At 40.0% G+C, this 21,558-nt stretch overlaps 1 protein-coding gene across 4 annotated transcripts in view; it reads right to left on the bottom strand.

Annotated features, from left to right (window-relative positions):
* The window catches only part of PDLIM5 (PDZ and LIM domain 5), a 172,486-nt gene that overhangs the window by 116,951 nt on the left and 33,977 nt on the right, over positions 1–21,558 (bottom strand). For all 4 annotated transcript variants that reach the window (XM_070758000.1, XM_070758001.1, XM_070758003.1 and 1 more), the window contains exon 3: positions 10,209–10,360. In XM_070758000.1, the coding sequence (XP_070614101.1) occupies positions 10,209–10,360 (152 nt within the window). The remainder of the gene's footprint in view (positions 1–10,208; positions 10,361–21,558) is intronic.

Genomic DNA, 21,558 nt, shown 5'->3' on the forward strand with positions numbered 1-21,558 from the left:
CCATAGGAATCAATGGAAATGTGATTAATGTGTGCAAGCCCAAAATTCACCCCTTTTGCCAGCCGAAGCGCCCATTTTTGCGCTGCTGGGATTCCCCTGAGGCTCCCTTCCATGGGAAACCCCACCTCCGGACTGGACTTCCGTTTCCAGCGAAGCACCTGTTTTTGCGCTGCTGGGATTCCCCTGCAGCATCACAAAAACACGGAAGTCCGGAGGTGGGGTTTCCCATGGAGGGGAGCCTCAGGGGAATCCCAGCAGCACAAAAACGGGCGCTTCACTGGCAACAGAGGTCTGGAGGCGGGGTATCCCAGAGGTGGCGGTGGGTTTGTAAAGTGAAAATAGTTTGTAAGAAGAGGCAAAAAAATCTTAAACCCCGGGTTTGTATCTCGAAAAGTTTGTATGACGAGGCGTTTGTAAGTTGAGGTATCACTGTATATTCTTTCAACCAACTTTGGTTGGCTTCCTATCAAAAATCCCAAAAACATACAAAACCTCTTAAAGCTATTTTATTTGTTTAAAATATTTATACAGCTGCCCATCTTTCAACCAATTCTGGGCAGCTGAAAATTTAAAAAATCTGAAAAACATAAAATCACTTAAATCTATTTATTTAAAATATTTATTTAGCCATACATTTTCCCACTAACTCTGGGCGGCTCCCAATCAAAAATCCAAAAAACATATACAATCACTTAAAAAACTATTTTATTTATTTAAAACATTTATATAGCTGCCCGTCTTTCAATTAACCAAAAAATAGTGAGGGGCAAGGCAACCACTCTGGATTAGCTGCTAGAGATGAAATCAACAAGCAGAAAGTGTAAGGATAAAAGTTAAAACTTGTTCATTGTTCTTATTTCCACTTTTCTTGAAAATCTTGTTCAATTCTAGTATAGCAGCCATGCTATAAAAAAACAATGTACATCTTGTATTGTAGAAGTAATAAATGAACTGTAAGTAATTTGATGTCTGTAACTGTATACCCTATGAATTTTTAATTACGGGCATCGCATTTAAAAAATTAATGCAAGTACAAACTACAAACTAGAGAGTCTTACTGTGACTATAACCAATGATGTAGCTTATTCCAGTGAAAACCTTGAAATATAGTAAAAGCTATTTATAGTTAATCAAACGTTATTTCAGTCAAAGCGTAGTATAGAGTGAAACAATTAACAGACTGGTTGAAAGTAAAAACAATGAGCATTAAACAATAATAATACTATATTGTGTATACTGTATATATAAAGATAACAGTCTGGTGTCTATATCATCCTAGTAAAGGATTAAAATAAGATATTTGTAAAAACTAAACTTATCTTTCTAAAACTTTTCTGCTATTCTATACTCAACTTTATCTCCTATTTACCTATAATGTAATTTTTTAGTTATACTATAATGGAATATAGAGAATATTTATAGCACAAACTCTTAATATAGATCTGCCGTTCACCCACCCAATTTTTTAATGTTTTTTGTTATTACTGTACATTGTTTATTGGTGTTTGTAAGATGTTATGTTTATTGTATATATTCTTGCAAATAAAATTTATTTAAAAAATTAAAAAAAATAAACACAGACTAAACGAATACAGAATTTGTTTTCACTATTGTTACCACTATAAACTATAAGAATACGTATCCTGATGCTGTGAATATTATAGCGGGGGACTTTAATCAGGCTGATTTAAAAGCAATGCTCCCTAAATTTTATCAGCATGTTGAGTGTGTCCAAACATATTGGACAAAGTATATACCAGTGATGGAGAACCTATGGCATGGGAGAGTCGGACCATATGTCACTGCTTTTAGCACCAGCATACAGTGGTACCTCATCTTACGAACCTCCTCCTGGAACCAATTAAGTTCGTATCATGAAGTACCACTGTACATTCCTCTTAGGAAACGGGCTCTGCCTATAATAAAGATAGTGAAATCTTGGCCAAAAGATGCTTCCCAACAACTTCAGGATTGTTTGGAGGACACAAATTGGAGCATCTTTTATCACCCTGACTTAGAGGAGCACACTGCAACAGTTCTTTGCTATATCAAACACGGCACAGACACTATCGCTGTGGATAAATGTATTCGAATGTATTCCAATCAGAGCACCAAGGAAGTCCAGCGTCTCTTGTGTGACAGGACCAAAACAGCGAGGGGCTGCCCGCTGCCAATGCTAGTGGTCTGGTCCTGGCGGCGTGCGCATCTCGGGTGCAAGATTCATATAACTAGTGTTGGGTGAACCGAACTTGCATAGTCTACGGAGAGGGGCGGCATACAAATCAAACAAACAAACAAACAAACAAACAAACAAACAAACAATTAGGGTCTGTGCTGAAATTTATGGGGTTTGGCATACCGAACCCAAACCCAGACTTTTTCAGAAGTCCGTGTTCAGGTTCAGCGTTTGCTCGAACACTGCGGTGGGCAGGAGGCAGAGGCGGGGAGGGCTCTGAGGCTCAAGCCGCCGACTCTGCTTGGGGGGGCAGGAGGGGCGACTGAGTCAGAGCCCACTTGAAGCTGCCGGATGGGATCCTGAAGCGCTGGGGAGGGGGAGAGGTACCAGACTCCATCAAGTGGGCGATGGCCGGGAGCAGCCGAAATGAGAGAGAACTAGGGGCAGCAATTTTCGGCGGCTCCCGGCCATCGCCCGTTTGATGGAGCCTGACACCCCCCCTCCAGCGCTTCGCCTCCCGCCGTGCCAGAGGTGTTGGGGTTGGGGTTTGGGTTCGCAAACCTACCCGAACTCCGATGGCAAGTTCGTCCGAACCCGCCAAACCCGAACTTCAACGGTTTCATCCAACACTACATATAACTTGTATGAGTAAGGTATCATAAATTTAATAAACAATTATAATTATGAATTTATGAAAATGCAATCAGGGTCAGTGAAAAATGAAATATGGCAACAAACAGGGCTTACATGTAGAATAATTTCAGTGGACACTCAGAAAGAATAATTGATAAAAAACATACTGAACTATAAGAAATATATCATGTGCATCTGATAAAATGAACTCGAATCTATGAAGAGTCCATAATATTTAAAGCAGCCTCTCGGCAAGGCAGCTTCTGAATTACTTGGGTTTGTAAAAGTTGCTCAAAGCATTTACTATCTATGGGTGATGGCAGAAAAACACTGCATAGGCACAGCTACAAAAATACATTGTCAAATGCTTCTCAGATGCAAAAAAAAAGGGATTAAAAACAGATGGAAAATGTAGGATTGGAAACTGGCCTAAGACCATAACACATCATTCCCCCTTAAACAAAGCTAAGATGCCATGTCTGATTCCAAGGGCTCTTCATTTGATCTTTACCAGCCTAATTCTGTACAATCTTTGTTCCAGCTGCAAGGTGGCAGTCACAACTGAGTCACATCCTGTACGGGGGCTGAAACATTGACTCATTTTCTATCAAGCTAGTGCAACGAAAACCCTCCAAGGGTTTGCTAAACTGGCCATCAATTAAAAACCAAAAACTAGTTTCTTCTATTTCTGTCCCCCTATTAATCATCATTATTCCATTGCACTTCTTAGATATCCAGAAGCTAGCTTTCAGCAGAAATTTAATTCCTCCTGCAAATCTCAGTGGACATTACATGTAATGAATGGAGTTGAATTCATTTATTTTGGTTTGGCAAATCCTCCCATACTGAAGACTGAATGGATTCTTAATGATTGAAATAAAGCAGAAAGAACGTGTTTAAAAGTCCTACATAAAGATTATTTGTTGCAGGAATGGGTTTTTCAGGATCAAGTATCTGATGCTAGAGAAAAAAATATCTCTAAGGTGCTAAGAGTCAACGGAGAGGGGCGGCATACAAATCCAATAAATAATAAATAATAAATAATAAATTCATAGGACACTTCTTGAAAGTACTACAGTGTTCCCTCGATTTCCGCGGATGATGCGACCTTTTAAAACAGCCGGGCGGCTTCCCAGCAGCCTCCCGAAGCCGAACGCCAGACCCAAACTTCCGCGTTCGGCGGCTGCTGGGTAGCCGCCCAGCTGTTTTAAAAGGTGACAGCCGGGCTGGGGGGCTTCCCAGCAGCCTCCCGAACCCGGAAGTTCGGCAAAGGTTCGGGGTTCGGGAGGCTGCTGGGAAGCCCCCCAGCCCGGCTGTGACCTTTTAAAACAGCCGGGCGGCTTCCCAGCAGCCTCCCGAAGCCGAACACCAAACCCGAACGTCCGCGTTCGGCGTTCAGAGGCTGCTGGGAAGCCCCGCCGCCCGGCTGTCACCTTTTAAAACAGCCTGGGGTATTCTCGGCGGCCTTCTGAACGCCAAACCCGGAAGTTCGGGTTTGGCGTTCGGCGTTCGGGAGGTCGCTGAGAAGCCCCCAGGCTGTTTTAAAAGGTGACAGCCGGGCGGCAGCGTTTTTTTCCGGGTTTTTTTTTTTGGTTGCACGGATTAATTGACTTTACATTGTTTCCTATGGGAAACAATGTTTCGTCTTATGAACCTTTCACCTTACGAACCTCCCCCTGGAACCAATTAGGTTCGTAAGAGAAGGTATGACTGTAATTTGCACAAGTCCCTTATCAGTTCTGTGATACTTAGCTTGCAGCTGTGAGGCAATTCACAGTCCTTCTTCTTTCACAAAGTGAAACACACTTTGCTCTGGTTTAGTTTCAAAGCGGGGAAAAATCAGCACCCAAAAGGTCAAAGTCAGTAAAGCAGTCACAAAACACACCGATCAGATAATCCTCCACAATGGCCAAACTCACAGGCTGCTCTTTATAGCAGCCTCACTAATGACCACAGCCCCACCCAACCACAGGTGGCCTCATTTTCTTTGATAATAATCTCTCAGTTGTTGTTGCCTAATGCATCCCTCTCCGCATGCGTGGCTGTATCATTAACTCTTGTTCTGAATCCAAGGAGGAGCTAGAGAATTGATCTCCTTCTGAGCTGTCTGCCCCACTCTCCTCCTCCATGTCACTCATGTCTTCTTGGTCAGAGGAGCCTTCATCATCAGATTCCACTGGGGGGGGGCAAAACAGGCCTGCAGCATGTGGATGTCTCCCCCACATCCACAGTCCTTGGGGCAGGAGCTGGGCCAGAGCTAACCGCAACAATCTATAGTTGATTGCATAATTGATTCATAAGATCTGTGATACGAAATCTTGGTTTAGTCATGTTTCAGGTCCACATAATCTATGGCTATAGATTTAAGAGATCAATTATTACTTTTAACCATCAATCCTAATTTATCTGATGAAACATTTTTTAAAAAAATTGAACATCAGACCAGTTTCTGCACTCTCTTGATTTATCTTTAACCAGAGAGTCCAGTCTTGGTAATATCCAGCCTGTCTGAAGTTGTTCCCCCAACAATTTAATTCCAATTGCTGTTTCTTCTACTCAAGCATTTGTTATCATATAGTATGCTAATTGAACAGGGGGACAGCATACAGTTTCTCCCAATTTTGAACAATTTAGTTTTTGTTTATTCAAATTGATGCTTCCTGGTCATCAATGCAGATTGTTCAATAGGCAAACAATGTGGTCAGGTAGGTTTTTAGAGGCTTAGTCAATCTGTTCTGGTCTATGTAAGTGCTTATATAATTAGTAAACAATACTGTATTTCTTTTTAGAGTTCCCTTGTCTTGTATTTTCTGAATATAGCATCTGTCAGTTTCCATTCCTTGTATTGCCTACACTGTAAGCTCTTGAGCTCTCTCCTACAACATGAAGATTAAGTACAATTGTTTCATAGTTTTTACCAGAGACCATACTTGGTATTGAAATTTAAATGGTTCTTTTCCATCCCTAGACCACTGCTGTATTTTGCACACCATACAAATCTGCGCAGTTTGGAAAGAGTTTAAATGATTTGATAATAAAATTACTGCTGTTGTTTGCATCATTTTCTAGGATCCATTTAATTTCACTTTTTAAAATAATCCACCCTAAATCAGTAATTATTCATATCTGTCTTTTTTTCTATAGTTCTTTAATATACTCATGCCATCTCTTCTTTCTATCCTCTTCCTAAATATTTGTCTTTTACTGTTTCCATTTTTCAATAAGGCCTCTCTTTGGTTTCTGTAATTTTCTTAACAAACCTCTCTGATGCTATTAATTGGATTATGATCCTTCGTATTTTTCTATTGTACATTTAGCTGCACCCTGTTCCTTTCTGAAATGAATATTCTATAAAAAATTATTGAATATGAATTTGTTTTGACACTCCCTCTCCTTGTCATCTTTTTATTTCCATTTTGAAGGAAGCAAAAACACTTTTAACCTCTCAGCAAATTTCTTCTTCTTCTTCTTCTTCTTCTTCTTCTTCTTCTTCTTCTTCTTCTTCTTCTTCTTCTTCTTCTTCTTAACATAGACACATAGAAGTCTGACGGCATAAAAAGACCTCATGGTCCATCTAGTCTGCCCTTATACTATTTTCTGTATTTCATCTTAGGATGGATCTATGTTTATCCCAGGCATGTTTAAATTCAGTTACTGTGGATTTATCTACCATGTCTGCTGGAAGTTTGTTCCAAGGATCTACTACTCTTTCAGTAAAATAATATTTTCTCATGCTGCTTTTGATCTTTCCTCCAACTACTACTACTACTACTACTACTACTACTACTACTTCTTCTTCTTCTTCTTCTTCTTCTTCTTCTTCTTCTTCTTCTTCTTCTTCTTCTCCTCCTCCTCCTCCTCCTCCTCCTCCTCCTCCACCCCCTCCTCCTCACCTGGAAGTTTGGTTTGCTTATAAATATATATGTATAATTTGCTCCTTGAAAATACAACTTTAAAATATATTTTCAAGGAGCAAAAAACCCAAAAGATCTAGTGGTGAGATTTGAACCACAGGCAGCACTAAATCTTGTTTTTGCTGACTTAATAAAATTCTTCCATTTTTCTTGCAGAGTACATACCGGATTTCATTTCGGTGTCATCCATCTGTTAATGTGGTGTATCAACTCAGCTTTAGGTTGTTGGGGGAAAATATTTGCTATAAATATTACATTTTCTTGGCACAACTGTTAGCCTGTCTCCTGCTTCATTTTATACATAGAAACGTAATGTTTCCATTATTTCAGATGCTACTTTAGTTCCAATTTTAGCATCCAGTCTCATATAATGAACATGCTGTGGTTTATTTGGTGTGGTGTTGACAAGTTTCTACAGAGCAGTTCAACTTCCCCTTCTTCGTATCGGTGGGTGCAACGCAAAACTTGAATCAGCGTAATACTGATTGGCTTGACTTGGAATCAAAAATTTGAGATCCTTCTAAATTTTTTGAGATCATCCTATTGTTCTTCTACTCATTCTAACATACCTGAGCACTGATTCTGTCACTTGGGTGGATCTTATTTTCGGGGAAATACTGAATATATATATAGATAGATATTGATGGTTACTTCATTTCTGGTTATGACCTATAAAGCCCTTCATGGCACTGGACCAGATTATCTCAGGGACCGCCTTCCGCCGCACGAATTCCAGCGACCAGTTAGGTCCCACAGAGTGGATCTTCTCCGGGTCCCGTCAACAAAACAATGTCGCTTGGCGGGACCCAGGGGAAGAGCCTTCTCTGTGGCGGCCCCGGCCCTCTGGAAACAACTCCCCCCAGAGATTAGAACTGCCCCCACCCTCCTTGCCTTTCGTAAGCTACTTAAAACCCACCTCTGCCGTCAGGCATGGGGGAATTGAGATACTCTTTCCCCCTAGGCCTTTACAATTCTATGCATGGTATGTATGTATGCATGTATGTTTGGTTTTTATATTATTGGGTTTTTAATCGTTCTTAGTATTGAATTACTATTGTACAATGTTTTATTGTTGCTGTCTCCGGAGAGGGGCGGCATACAAATCCAATAAATAAATAAAATAAATAAATAAATTTCTGTTTTCTTGTCTGCAGTAGGTGTGATCCTCTCTGCCATTTGAAATTTATTTCAGTTCACTGATTCCAAGAATGTCTATATTCAGTCTTGGCATTTCTGCTCTGGCAACATCAAGCTTGTCCTGGTTCCTGGTTCCAACCGGGACTCACAGCTCACAGCCACTCACGCCCTCATCACCTCGAGGCTCGACTACTGTAACGCTCTCTACATGGGGCTACCTTTGAAAAGTGTTCGGAAACTTCAGATCGTGCAGAATGCAGCTGCGAGAGCTATCATGGGCTTCCCCAAATATGCCCATGTTACACCAACACTCCGCAGTCTGCATTGGTTGCCGATCAGTTTCTGGTCACAATTCAAAGTGTTGGTTATGACCTATAAAGCCCTTCATGGCATCGGACCAGAATATCTCCGGGACCGCCTTCTGCCGCACGAATCCCAGCGACCGGTTAGGTCCCACAGAGTTGGCCTTCTCCGGGTCCCGTCGACTAAACAATGTTGTCTGGAGGGACCCAGGGGAAGAGCCTTCTCTGTGGCGGCCCCAACTCTCTGGAACCAACTCCCCCCAGATATCAGAGTTGCCCCTACCCTCCTTGCTTTTCACAAGCTCCTCAAAACCCACCTCTGTCGTCAGGCATGGGGGAATTGAAATTTTCCCTTCCCCCCTAGGCTTATAGAATTTATACATGGTATGTTTGTATGTATGATTGGTTTTTTAAATTGGGTTTTTTAAGATTATTTTTAATATTAGATTTGTTTACATTGTCTTTTTTATTGTTGTTAGCCGCCCCGAGTCTTCGGAGAGGGGCGGCATACAAATCTAATAAATAAATAAACAAATAAATAAATGCTAGTAATATGTGCATCTTTGCAACATTATCAAACATTATTTTCACTTCTTGACGTATCAGAAGACGGACATCCTTTCAGCTTTAATCTAGCCACAACCTAAATTATGACAGCCTATATACTATGCTCTGCAGAAACTTGTTGGATACCTTCTGAACGAGGAAGACTATGCCCAGTGTCATGTTGACATTGTCCTCACTAGGAATATCCATTCAGTTTCCTTGTAAGAATATTGCAGCGGATCTATTTCTTTCTTTATTTTGTATGATCCTTTATGGCAGTGTTTCCCAACCTTGGCAACTTGAAGATATTTGGACTTCAACTCCCAGAATTCCCCAGCCAGGAAATGCTGGCTGGGGAATTCTGGGAGTTGAAGTCCAAATATCTTCAAGTTGCCAAGGTTGGGAAACACTGCTTTATGGCTAGTGAGATGGAGAGAAGTAAAATGTTGGAACTCCCATTGATAGTTTGTAATGTCATTGGGTGTATAATACACTTCATTTCATACTATTTTTCAAGTTCTAAGGATGAAGTCTCTTACAGTAGTAAACACTGGTCTCCTATTTAGAGTATTAATTTAAATATTTAAATTATGCGGTCTACCACTACCCCTTAGTAAACAGAATCAAATCATTGTCTAAAATTACAGAAGGTTATTAGGACAATTAAATTTTGAAGAAAATGAATACAGTACATCTGGAGACTTTCTCATAGTTGTCACACATAGAGTTAAAAGTAGAACATTTTAAAGGAGTCTGTGTTTATCAATATTGTTTTTTCGTAATACAGTGATACCTTGTCTTACAAACTTAATTGGTTCCGGGACGAAGTTCTTAAGGTGAAAAGTTTGTAAGACGAAACAATTCCCCTGCAGCATCACAAAAACACGGAAGTCCGGAGGTGGGGTTTCCCATGGAGGGGAGCCTCAGGGGAATCTCAGCAGTGCAAAAACGGGTGCTTCGCTGGCAACGGAAGTATGGAGGTGGGGCAACCCAGCGGCGGTGGTGGGTTTGTAAGGTGAAAATAGTTTGGGAGAAGAGGCAAAAAAATCTTAAACCTCGGGTTTGTATCTCGAAAAGTTTGTATGATGAGGCGTTTGTAAGACAAGGTATCACTGTATATTAAAAAAAAAGATATTTTTCATGGTAACCTAAAGAAGAAAGGATGATATGTGATTTTTAAAAATACATTTTAAAGAGTTGTTATGAATGAAGCTAAAGTTAGATGACATTTTAGTTCTCTATCAGAAGGATTGGGGAATCAATGCAGGTGGTATAACATAGGTCCTTGCAATGTTGCACTCTACAGCGGTTTGACTTTTTAAAAAATAATAATAAATTGATACAAAGCTGTCATTATTATAAACAAAACGTACAATCGAGGTTAGAAAAAAACATAAGCATTCCAGAGCAGAAGAATGCATGCTTTTTTCTTCTAAGGAAATGTTATTCAATAATAGCCATGGTAATAATAATAATAATAATAATAATAATGATAATTACCTTTGAAGATTCATAACCAGATTTCCCGAGCAGGTCTTGATTTTGTTTTGTGCTTCCAGGTGAGTCATACTTTCCGCACTTATCCCATCAATGCTGAGGACCACATCACCTATTCCGACGTTGGCATTAGCTGCTTTGCCTCCATCAATCAACTGCAAAATCACAATAATGCAAAAAATTACTTGTTTTCATTCACATTCTAAGAACGGAATCATGAGAGACAACAAGAAGAATTACAAACGTTTCGAAGTGAAATAAAATTTGAAAAGAATGCAGCATTCATATAATGCATTATAGAAAAGGAATAAGAGCTCGGGGTGGCGCAGCAGGTAGAGTGCGGTACTGCAGGCCACTGAAGCTGACTGTAGATCTGAAGGTCAGCGGTTCAAATCTCATCACCGGCTCAAGATTGACTCAGCCTTCCATCCTTCCGAGGTGGGTCAAATGGGGACCTGGATTGTGGGGGCAATAGGCTGGCTCTGCTAAAAAGTGCTATTGCTAACATGTTGTAAGCTGCCCTGAGTCTAAGGAGAAGGGTGGCATAAAAATCAAACAGATAGATAGATAGATAGATAGATAGATAGATAGATAGATAGATAGATAGATAGATAGATAGATAAATGCATACATACATACATACATACATACATACATACATACATACATACATACATACATACATAGCAATCATGGGCTTCCCAAGGTATGCCCATGTTACACCAACACTCCACAGTCTGCATTGGTTGCCGATCAATTTCCGGTCACAATTCAAAGTGTTGGTTATGACCTATAAAGCCCTTCATGGCATCGGACCAGAATACCTCCGGGACCGCCTTCTGCCGCACGAATCCCAGCAACGGGTTAGGTCCCACAGAGTTGGCCTTCTCCGGGTCCCGTCGACTAACCAACGTCGTTTTGCGGGACCCAGGAGAAGAGCCTTCTCTGTGGCGGCCCCGACCCTCAGGAACCAGCTCCCCCTGGAGATTAGAACTGCCCCCACCCTCCTTGCCTTTCGTAAAGTTCTTAAGACCCATCTCTGCCGTCAGGCATGGGGGAACTGAGACATCTCCCCTGGACCTATACAGTTTATACATGGTATGTTTGTGTATTTGTTTGCTTTTGATAATGGGGGTTTTAGGGTTTTTTAAATTATCAGATTTGTTCTTACATTGTTCTTGTTATTGTTGTGAGCCACCCCGAGTCTACGGAGAGGGGCGGCATACAAATCTAATAAATAAAATAAAATAAATAAATAAATACATACATACATACATACTTCTTAGGATGAACAATGAATGAAATCAACCAGGTTCAAATGCTGTACTAAGTCACAAGTGCCAAATTCGCTATGTCACATTGCTGTCATTTGACTTTTGTAATGTTTTTCTCAATGTTTTCAGCTTGCACGTAGAAATTGGCTATTAAGATGTGAATTAACTCACAAAAGATAATTATTGAATCTTGTATGATTTCTCCATGGAGCTCCTTGAACTGACCAAAGGTTCGAGTAGGGCCAAATTGGAGTACAGTGTTCCCTCGATTTTCGCGGGTTCGAACTTTGCGAAAAGTCTATACCACGGTTTTTCAAAAATATTAATTAAAAATACTTTGCGGGTTTTTTCCCTATACCACGGTTTTTCCTGCCCGATGATGTCATATGTCATCGCCAAACTTTCGTCCGCCTTTAATAAATATTTTTTTTAATAAACTTTAATAAATAAACATGGTGAGTAATAATCTAAATGGTTGCTAAGGGAATGGGAAATTGCAATTTAAGGGTTTAAAGTGTTAAGGGATGGCTTGTGATACTGTTTATAGCCAAAAATAGTGTATTTACTTCCGCATCTCTACTTCGCGGAAATTCAACTTTCGCAGGCGGTCTCGGAACGCATCCCCCGCGAAAATCGAGGGAACACTGTATTGGGGAAAAGGAGAGTGCAGAGATACCCTAATTGTAAATTTTATTCCACTAACTAATTATAAAACTTCACATCTCATTTCGGACATTTATCCTCTCCTCTAAGGTTATTTACGAGGACAATATTTCTTCCAAAAGGTAACTTTCCAGACTAGATTTATAGATAGAACAAGAACAGCTGAGGGAATGCAAACATTCCTTTGTAAATTCCTTTACGTTTACTTATCTTAGGATCTAAGCCAGATAAAATTGTTATTTCGCATAACAATTCGTTTAGTTGGTTTCAGAACCCTAAGTATAAAACTAAATCTATTTGGCAATAAATCAAAATTAAATGTCCCGTTTCAAACACATTTTATTTCCTTTGAATGTGAGTTGATCTTCACATGTCTTATAGAATAGAATAGAATAGAATTTTTATTGGCCAAGTGTGATTGGACACACAAGGAATTTGTCTTGGTGCAGATGCTCTCAGCGTACATAAAATAAAATATACATTTGTCAAGAATCATGTGGTACGACACTTAATGATTGTCATAGGGGTCAAATAAGCAATGAAGAAGCAATATTAATAAAAATCTTAGGATATAAGCAACAAGTTACAGCCCTACAGTCCTAAGTGGGAGGAAATGGGTGATAGGAATGATGAGAAAAACTAGTAGAATAGAAGTGCAGATTTAGTAGAAAGTCTGACAGTGTTGAGGGAATTATTTGTTTAGCAGAGTGATGGCGTTCGGAAAAAAACTGTTCTTGTGTCTAGTTGTCTTGGTGTGCAGTGCTCTGTAGCGACGATTTTGAGGGTAGGAGTTGAAACAATTTGTGTCCAGGATGCGAGGGGTCAGTAAATATTGTCCCCGCCCTCTTTTTGACTCGTGCAGTATACAGGTCCTCAATGGAAGGCAGATTGGCAGCAATTGTTTTTTCTGCAGTTCTGATTCTCCTCTGAAGTCTGTGTCGGTCCTGTTGGGTTGCAGCACCAAACCAGACAGTTATAGAGGTGCAGATGACAGACTCAATGATTCCTCTGTAGAACTGAATCAGCAGCTCCTTGGGCAGTTTGAGCTTCCTGAGCTGGCGCAGAAAGAACATTCTTTGTTGTGCTTTTTTGATGATGTTTTTGATGTTAGGTGACCATTTTAGGTCTTGAGATATGATAGAACCTAGAAATTTGAAGGTCTCTACTGTTGATATTGTGTTGTCTAGTATTGTGAGAGGTGGAAGGGTGGAAAGGTTTCTCTTAAAGTCTACCACCATTTCTACGGTTTTGAGTGTGTTCAGTTCTAGATTGTTCTGGTCACACCACAATTTGTAATTTGTACATTACAAAAATACAAAGTTATTTTAATTTTTTTCATTCAAACCAGATAAGGATGAGAAAAATGGCATTTTCTGGGTCCTAGCAGGACGGATTCTGTCAAAAAAAAAATAGACAAACTCAGTCCTCATCACTGAGTGGACGAGGACAACCCATCCTGACTGCTGGCTTCACCAACGATGGGGAATGTTAATGATTACCAATATTACATAATATATAATAAAAGTTAGAAACCAACCTTCCTTGTAGTATAGCTGTTATAAAAGTTTTTAACCAGTGGTGGGATTCAATTATTTTTACTACGGGTTCTGTGGGTGTGGTTTGGTGGGCGTGGCATGGCTTGGTGGGCATGGTTTGGTGGGCGTGGCAGGAGAAACATACTATAAAATCTCCATTTCCACCTCACTCCAGGGGAAGGTTACTGCAAAATCTCCATTTCCTCCCGAAAAGCTGGGATTTGGGAGGCAGAGAATAGATGGGGGCCAGAGGTGGTATTTACAGGTTCTCTGAATTGCTCAAAATTTCTGCTGCTGGTTCTCCAAAACTGGTCAGAACCTGCTGAAACTGACTTCTGATCCTAACCAAGCTATTTACATCTGCAGACAATACTACAGACTCTTTGGCTAAGAAATGAAATAGTACAAGTTCCAGCAGCAAATAAATGAATGGTATCACCATACAAAAACTTTAAATGAAAGGGAAAATTGAAAAAACAGATTATCCTTTTCATGCAGGCTGTCAACATCTTATTATATCATGCATGGGCTCTTATCCTATCTAATTTCAAGTTTGGTTCATGGGCTTTTTGTTTACTTAAAAACATTATTAGATTAGATTAGATTAGATTTATTGGATTTATATGCCGCCCCTCTCCGCAAACTCGGGGCGGCTCACAACAAAGTAAAAACAATACATAATAACAAATCCAATACCCACCAATCCAATTACAATTTTAAGCTAAAAATTTCATAAAAAAACAACCCCAGAATATTAAAAAACAAGCACACAATCAATCTAACACCAAAACAACATGGGCAAGGGGGAGATGTTTCAGTTCCCCCATGCCTGACGGCAGAGATGGGTTTTAAGGAGTTTGCGAAAGGCAAGGAGGGTGGGGGCAATCCTAATCTCAGGAGGGAGCTGGTTCCAGATGGTCGGAGCCACCACAGAGAAGGCTCTTCCCCTGGGTCCCGCCAGATGACATTGTTTAGTCGACGGGACCCGGAGAAGGCAAACTCTGTGGGACCGAACCGGTCACTGGGATTCGTGTGGCAGAAGGCGGTCCCGGAGATATTCTGGTCCGGTGCCATGAAGGGCTTTATAGGTCATAACCAACACTTTGAATTGTGACCGGAAACTGATCGGCAACCAATGCAGACTGCGGAGTGTTGGTGTGACATGGGCATACCTAGGGAAGCCCATGATTGCTCTCGCAGCTGCATTCTGCACGATCTGAAGTTTCCGAACACTTTTCAAAGGTGGCCCCATGTAGAGAGCGTTACAATAGTCGAGCCTCGAGATGATGAGGGCATGAGTGACTGTGAGCAATGACTCCCAGTCCAAATAGGGCCATAATGAGACACAGAACTTACTGGTGAGAATGTAATTACTGTATCCTATTCAAATAAAACGATTTTATATTTATTGTGGAAAAAAAGACATTCAATTGCTCAACAATTATGTCTGTTGTTTTTGCTACCGTTCATGTAATAATGAGTCACACAGGATTCCAGGTCTTTAATTTTGCCAATGTTTTTGTACTCTATCCATGATCATAAATTAGGTTTATTTTTCTTAAAGTTCTTCTTTCTGCATTTCTGGGCTCCAATTCACGAGGCCCCTTCAATGCTCCAGACCGCAAACTAACCCTGAATTACATAGGCTACGGGCCACAGGAATGTCACATAGGTCTAGTTACACTTAAATATTTTTTATTTACTTACAATGTTAGTGCATCATGCTAATAAAATGTCTAAATGGTCCATACTTTGGTATTAACAAATCCACTAACTTACCCCAAAAGGGTGTTCAGATTTGGTCCATATTCCAATTACAAACCAAACTATAATCAGAAAAGATGTATTACCTAGCTGATTTTAATCAGTTTCCATCATATGCTTGAACACTTTATAATATATATAAGAAAAAACTGGCCTGCTTTCCTGCCATTCTATTTTAATACATAAAATGCACCAAGTCTATTCTCACTTGAATTCTATTAACTCTTACCAAGCAACAATTTACTTAATTGACCAGACTCATGAGCAACAAATCTTCTAGACTCTGTATGTATGGTTGGTTTATTAAATTAGGGTTTTTTAATTAACTTAAATATTAAATTTGTTTATATTGTCTTATTATTGTTGTTAGCCACCCCGAATCTACGGAGAGGGGCGGCATACAAATCTAATTAATAAATAATTTAAATAAATAAATAAACAAACTAGAAATTGTGTTCCAACACTGTTTCTCAGAATGGCTTCACAGATACTTTTTGGGTGTTTATAAGCAGGGGCAACTGCTAACATGAAACTAATATTTGGAGACAAATGTTCTCCCCCAAATGGAACTAACAGCAAGTCTTCAGATCTGATATACTTGCTCTTATAGACTTACTTCCTTCCAAGCCATTTTAGGTTATCAGTCATCGTGAGTTAATTACTACATGGAGTTAAGGATTCTTTTTGTTTTAAATCTTATTTATTTATTTATTTATTTATTCATTCATTCATTCATTCATTCATTCGCCTTTATATCCATCCAATTCCAAATAGACTGGGCGGCTTACAATAATATCATTTCAAAAAAATCCTTTTCCAATTAATCTTACTGCAATGACTCTTGATCCTAAAGTTTGTAAAGGGAGAAAATCCTACTCCGCACCCAGTTTCTCCATACCATAGAGGGCTTACGACCGTTTTCTCATAAGGAAGGTGAACTTGAATTCATACAACCTATTTATCCACCTAACAAAGAGATGTCAATAATATGGGGGGGGGGGGGCGGCCCTCTGGAATCAGCTCCCCCCAGAGATTTGTATTGCCCCCACCCTCCTTGCCTTCCACAAGAGTCTTAAGACTCATTTATGCTGCCAGGCTTGGGGTGATTAGATCTTACCTCCTGGCAGACGAATGTCTGTACGGCTGTTGCCTGAATGTGTATGATTGATTTTAACCTATCTGGGGATTTTACATTGTTTCCTTGGTTTAAATAATTGGAGTTATCTATTGCATTCTGTTGTTTTTGTATGTTGTAAGCTACCACGAGTCCTCGGAGAGGGGTGGCATATAAATCAATCAATCAATCAATCAATCAATCAATCAATCAATCAATCAGTCAGTCAGTCAATCAAATAAGTAATAAATAAATAAATAAATAAATAAATAAATAAATACATACATACATACATACATACATACATACATACATACTGTTGTGGTTCGCTCTGGCCCAGCTCCTGCCCCAAGGACTGTGGATGTGGGAGAGACATCCACATGCTGCAGGCCTGTTTTGCCCCCCAGTGGAATCTGCTGATGAAGGCTCCTCTGACCAAGAAGACATGAGTGACAGGGAGGAGGAGGAGAGTGGGGCAGACAGCTCATAAGGAGATCAATTATCTAGCTCCTCCTTGGATTTGGAACAAGAGTTCATGATACAGCCACGCATGCGGAGAGCGATGCATAGGCAGCAACAACTGAGAGATTATTATCAAAGAAAATGAGGCCACATGTAGTTGGGTGGGGCTGTGGTCATTAGTGAGGCTGCTATAAAGAGCAGCCTGTGGGTTTGGCCATTGTGGAGGATTATCTGATCATTGTGTTTCCTGACTGCTTTACTGACTTTGACCTTTTGTGTGCTGATTTTCCCCCGCTTTGAAACTAAACCAGGGCAAAGTGTGTGTCACTTTGTGAATGAAGAAGGACTGTGAATTGCCTCACAGCTGCAAGCTACGTATCACAGAACTGATAAGGGACTTGTACAAATTACCAGTTTGTTTGGAGACGAGTGCTCTTTGCTATACCAAAAGAGGGCTTGGTTTAAGTGAATGTTCATTATAAAGAACATTGTTTTGAATTTTCAAACGTGTGTGTGTCTGAAATTTGTACCTGTGCATTTTTGGGAGGATTCTACCAGAGAGCCCGACAGAACACAAACATATAAATAAAAACAAACAAACAAACAAAGAAACAAATTCATTCACATGATTGTGTCTATCACACAACATGTTCAGATTTACTGCTATCGGTGTTTGTTCCTTTCAGTGAGCACATGCTTCTTTTTGGCAAGGTAGGGCTCAATGTCTGATTTGGAATGGTCTATGGAAGATAATGCACACTCGGCCAAGTGCTATTTATAGGGACCCTGCTCTCTATTTCTCATGTATCCTCTGCTAACCTGATAAGAAAGGGACAGCTATTCAAATCACTGGACTCAATTTTATCACCAATCTTTCAGTTCTTTCCTTGTAAGCCAGTGGCTCATGGACATACTTGAAGATAATGGAACAATGACTAACTGTGTGTTTGTGAGTCGAAGCTCCAGTTTGGGAATGCCACTGCACTTGTGTAAAACAATTCCTTTGGGGGAGAGGAAGGGAAGTTAATGATGATTTATGTTTGGTAGGTATGTGCTGTTTGGTTTTTAATTATGATAGGGTTTTTAGTTTTTTTAATATTAGATTTGTGCCATTATAATATTGTTTTTTATCACTGCTGTGAGCCGCCCCGAGTCTTTGGAGAGGGGCGGCATACAAATCAAATAAATTATTATTATTATTATTATTATTATTATTATTATTATTAATGACACTGCTCAAGACCAAGAAAATATAAGAGCCTCAGCTGCAAGTTAATTTATTGGTTTATTTATTAGACTTCTATTTTAATGCTAAAATAATAACATAATTAAGAATAAAAGCAGAATTCCACTATTATTTAAGTGACAGAAATATAACTGCAGCTACACAAGACCAAGCCTTAAGAACAAATGCCTTCAAGGCCAGAATTACAAGGCAGTAAGAGACAGCAAAGATCATCAGCAAATAAGTATAAGTATAAGTAGCGCTGGAAGCTTGCCAGAGGGCGTGGGGGAACCATTGCTAGGGGCTTTTCACTGGCGCCCTCTGACGGCCTGAAGGAGATAAATAGCAGCGAGAGCGAGCCAAGCAAGCGCGGCGTGGCAGGAGGAGGGGGGCCGGTTTTGTGTCGTAACCATGAAACATCGTAACTCAGGGCTGACGTAACCCGGGGCCCCCCTGTATTGTATTTCCTATTGATATGTTGTGAGCCGCCCTGAGTCCACGGAGAGGGGTGGCATACAAATACATACACCTCTGCCGCCAGGCATGGGGGAATTAAGATTCCTTTTTCCCCTAGGCCTTTACAATTTTATGCATGGTATGTTTGTTTGTATGTATGTTTGGTTTTTTATATTAAGGGGTTTTTAATTCGTTTTTAGTATTGGATTACTATTGTACGCTGTTTTATGATTGCTGTTAGCCGCCCCGAGTCTTCGGAGAGGGGCGGCATATAAATCCAATAGATAGATAGATAGATAGATAGATAGATAGATAGATAGATAGATAGATAGATAGATAGATAGATAGATAGATAGATAGATAATAAATAAATAAACTTGCTGACATTTATCAAGTATCTTTGAAAGAGACAACTCTAGCGTCTATGAACACTTGAAATTCTACAACTTTTTTTATCTCTTGGCAAAGAGTATTACCAAATCAAAGCTACAATTCAAGTCTTATTGGCATTCAAGCTTCCTGACTTGTGGTAAGGCACTATTTTTCACACCTCAAAGATACTTAATGAGTCACTAATGAACAAATCAGCTGAGAAAGCATTTGGTTTCCCAGATGGACGGGAGACATAGGATATTGCCGCTCTGGGTATTTCATAGCTGACGTACTGCATCACTGTAGTATATTTACTGCTGTGCAAGACTCTGCCTGAGCCCAAAGCCCAAATGTACATGACATTTGCTAGTACTGTAAATGTCATTAGACACATACCGTGCCATAGTATGTCAGTCTGCAATAATACAGATTCCAAAATACTCTTCATATTTTCTTTTTGCCAAGATTCAAGTAACATGTATCTGGGAGTCACATTAGTTGTTTTCTTTGTGAAATCAGAGTTGTGCCATGTAATTTAATATGCAAAGGGGAGGGGGGATCTTTACCTACTTTTGTGTATTCTGTCTTGCAAATACCGTGTTTCCCAGAAAATAAGACACTGTCTTATATTAATTTTTGCTCCAAAAGTTGTGCTATGTCTTATTTTCGGGGGGTGCCTTATATTTCTCAAATAAGACAAATTCACAGGCAGAAAAGCTGACACCCCCCAAAAAGTGTACCGTATGGTACACTGATTACGGTACAGTACCTGTCAGTATGGCACCCACACATACAAATGACGGCACTTATATGGTACAACAGTATACTCCCGCTATTGCAGCTTCCGGCCACTAGAGGAACTACAGTCTACACATTGTAGTGGAGACTGTAATGGCAGTGAGACAGCAGCAGACTGTACGGTACAAAGCAATGGAAGGGGCCAGCAGGGGATGCCACATTATTACGGTACCGCTATGAACAGCTTTGAATGGTACCGTATGTTTTTCCACCATACCGTATGTAAACTTGACTGCGCCTTATTTTCGGGGGGTGCCTTATATTAGTAAATTCTGAAAAACCTCTGACATGCCTTACTTTCGGGGTACGTCTTATTTTTGAGGAAACAGGGTATATGATATGGACAGAGATAAATTTATTCATTTCATTTATAACTGTATTTATTTTTTAACTTCATTCATGGCATAGATAGAGATCCTATATATTCTTCAGGAAATGATGCCAGACTTAGCAGTCTCGTATTCGGCCCTGCATGAGCCAAATCTTTATGGTCAATAGCTGCATGGAAGACAGAGGATATAGACAGCCACATGTGGACACAGATGGGGGTAGAATTTGAACTTGCTTAACTGCAATATATCCGCTTCAGGAATTACACTCTAGTTCCGTGATGGCAAACCTATGGCATGTGTGCTGCAGGGGGCACGCTTAGCTATATCAAAGGGCATGCGAGGTATTGTCCTATGTCAGCTGATTTTCGACCCTGGGGAAGACGGTTTCGCCCTCCGGAGGTGAAGCTTCCCTGAAGCTCCAGAGTGCACAAAATAGCACAACAAAAAAATTGTATGTTCAGAAAACGGACTTCTGGTTTGCCCATTGTGCTGTTTTTAGCACTCTGCTATCAAAGGCTCTCTTTCTTCTTTTCCTAAATTGCTCTCAGACAATGGAGAACATTCTTTGTGAATCACATTTGTCCACCAATTCTCAGTATAGTGGTACCTCTACTTACGTACTTAATTCGTTCCATGACCAGGTTCTTAAGCAGAAAAGTTTGTAAGAAGCAATTTTTCCCATAGGAGTCAATGTAAAAACAAATAATGCGTGCAATGTTTCCTCCCAGGAGATTTCTAGAGAGGCCCCATGGAGGCTTCTCCCCACCTTTTTCGGCCCTGTTTCCTCCCAGGAGATTCCTAGAGAGGCCCCACGGAGGCTTCTCCCTGCCTTTTCCGGTTACAGTTTCGGAGGCTTGGATTTGTAAGTGGAAAATGGTTCTTGAGAAGAGGCAAAAAAAATCTTGAAAACCTGGTTCTTATCTAGAAAAGTTCATAAGTAGAGGCGTTCTTAGGTAGAGGTATTTAGGAATTTTGTAACACGGGTTTCCAACCATGGCAAATTTAAAACCTGTTGTATTTTTAACATTTTATACCCTGGATTTCTTTTTATTTTTTTTCCCTTTTAAACTGCCTTTAGTACTTGTGAGAGTAGAAAGCCAGCATATTATTATTCTCTCTGCCAAATTATGATTTAAATTAACCAAACTTAATCTAAAGCCCTCCATGTCTCCTCCATTTAAGGTGGATTAACTTCTTCTTAAAAAATTAAAACTTAATTCAATCTCTGCTTTAATTCACTCTTCAGCTGATATTTTATTTAAACATGGCTATAAACTGCCCTGGGTAAATTGTTCTAGCATATATCATCATCTGACAAGCCAAAAAATAAATAAATTCTAGTGACAATATTCAACTGG

Source organism: Erythrolamprus reginae, chromosome 7 (genome assembly GCF_031021105.1).
Source record: "Erythrolamprus reginae isolate rEryReg1 chromosome 7, rEryReg1.hap1, whole genome shotgun sequence".
Lineage (NCBI taxonomy): Eukaryota > Metazoa > Chordata > Lepidosauria > Squamata > Dipsadidae > Erythrolamprus > Erythrolamprus reginae.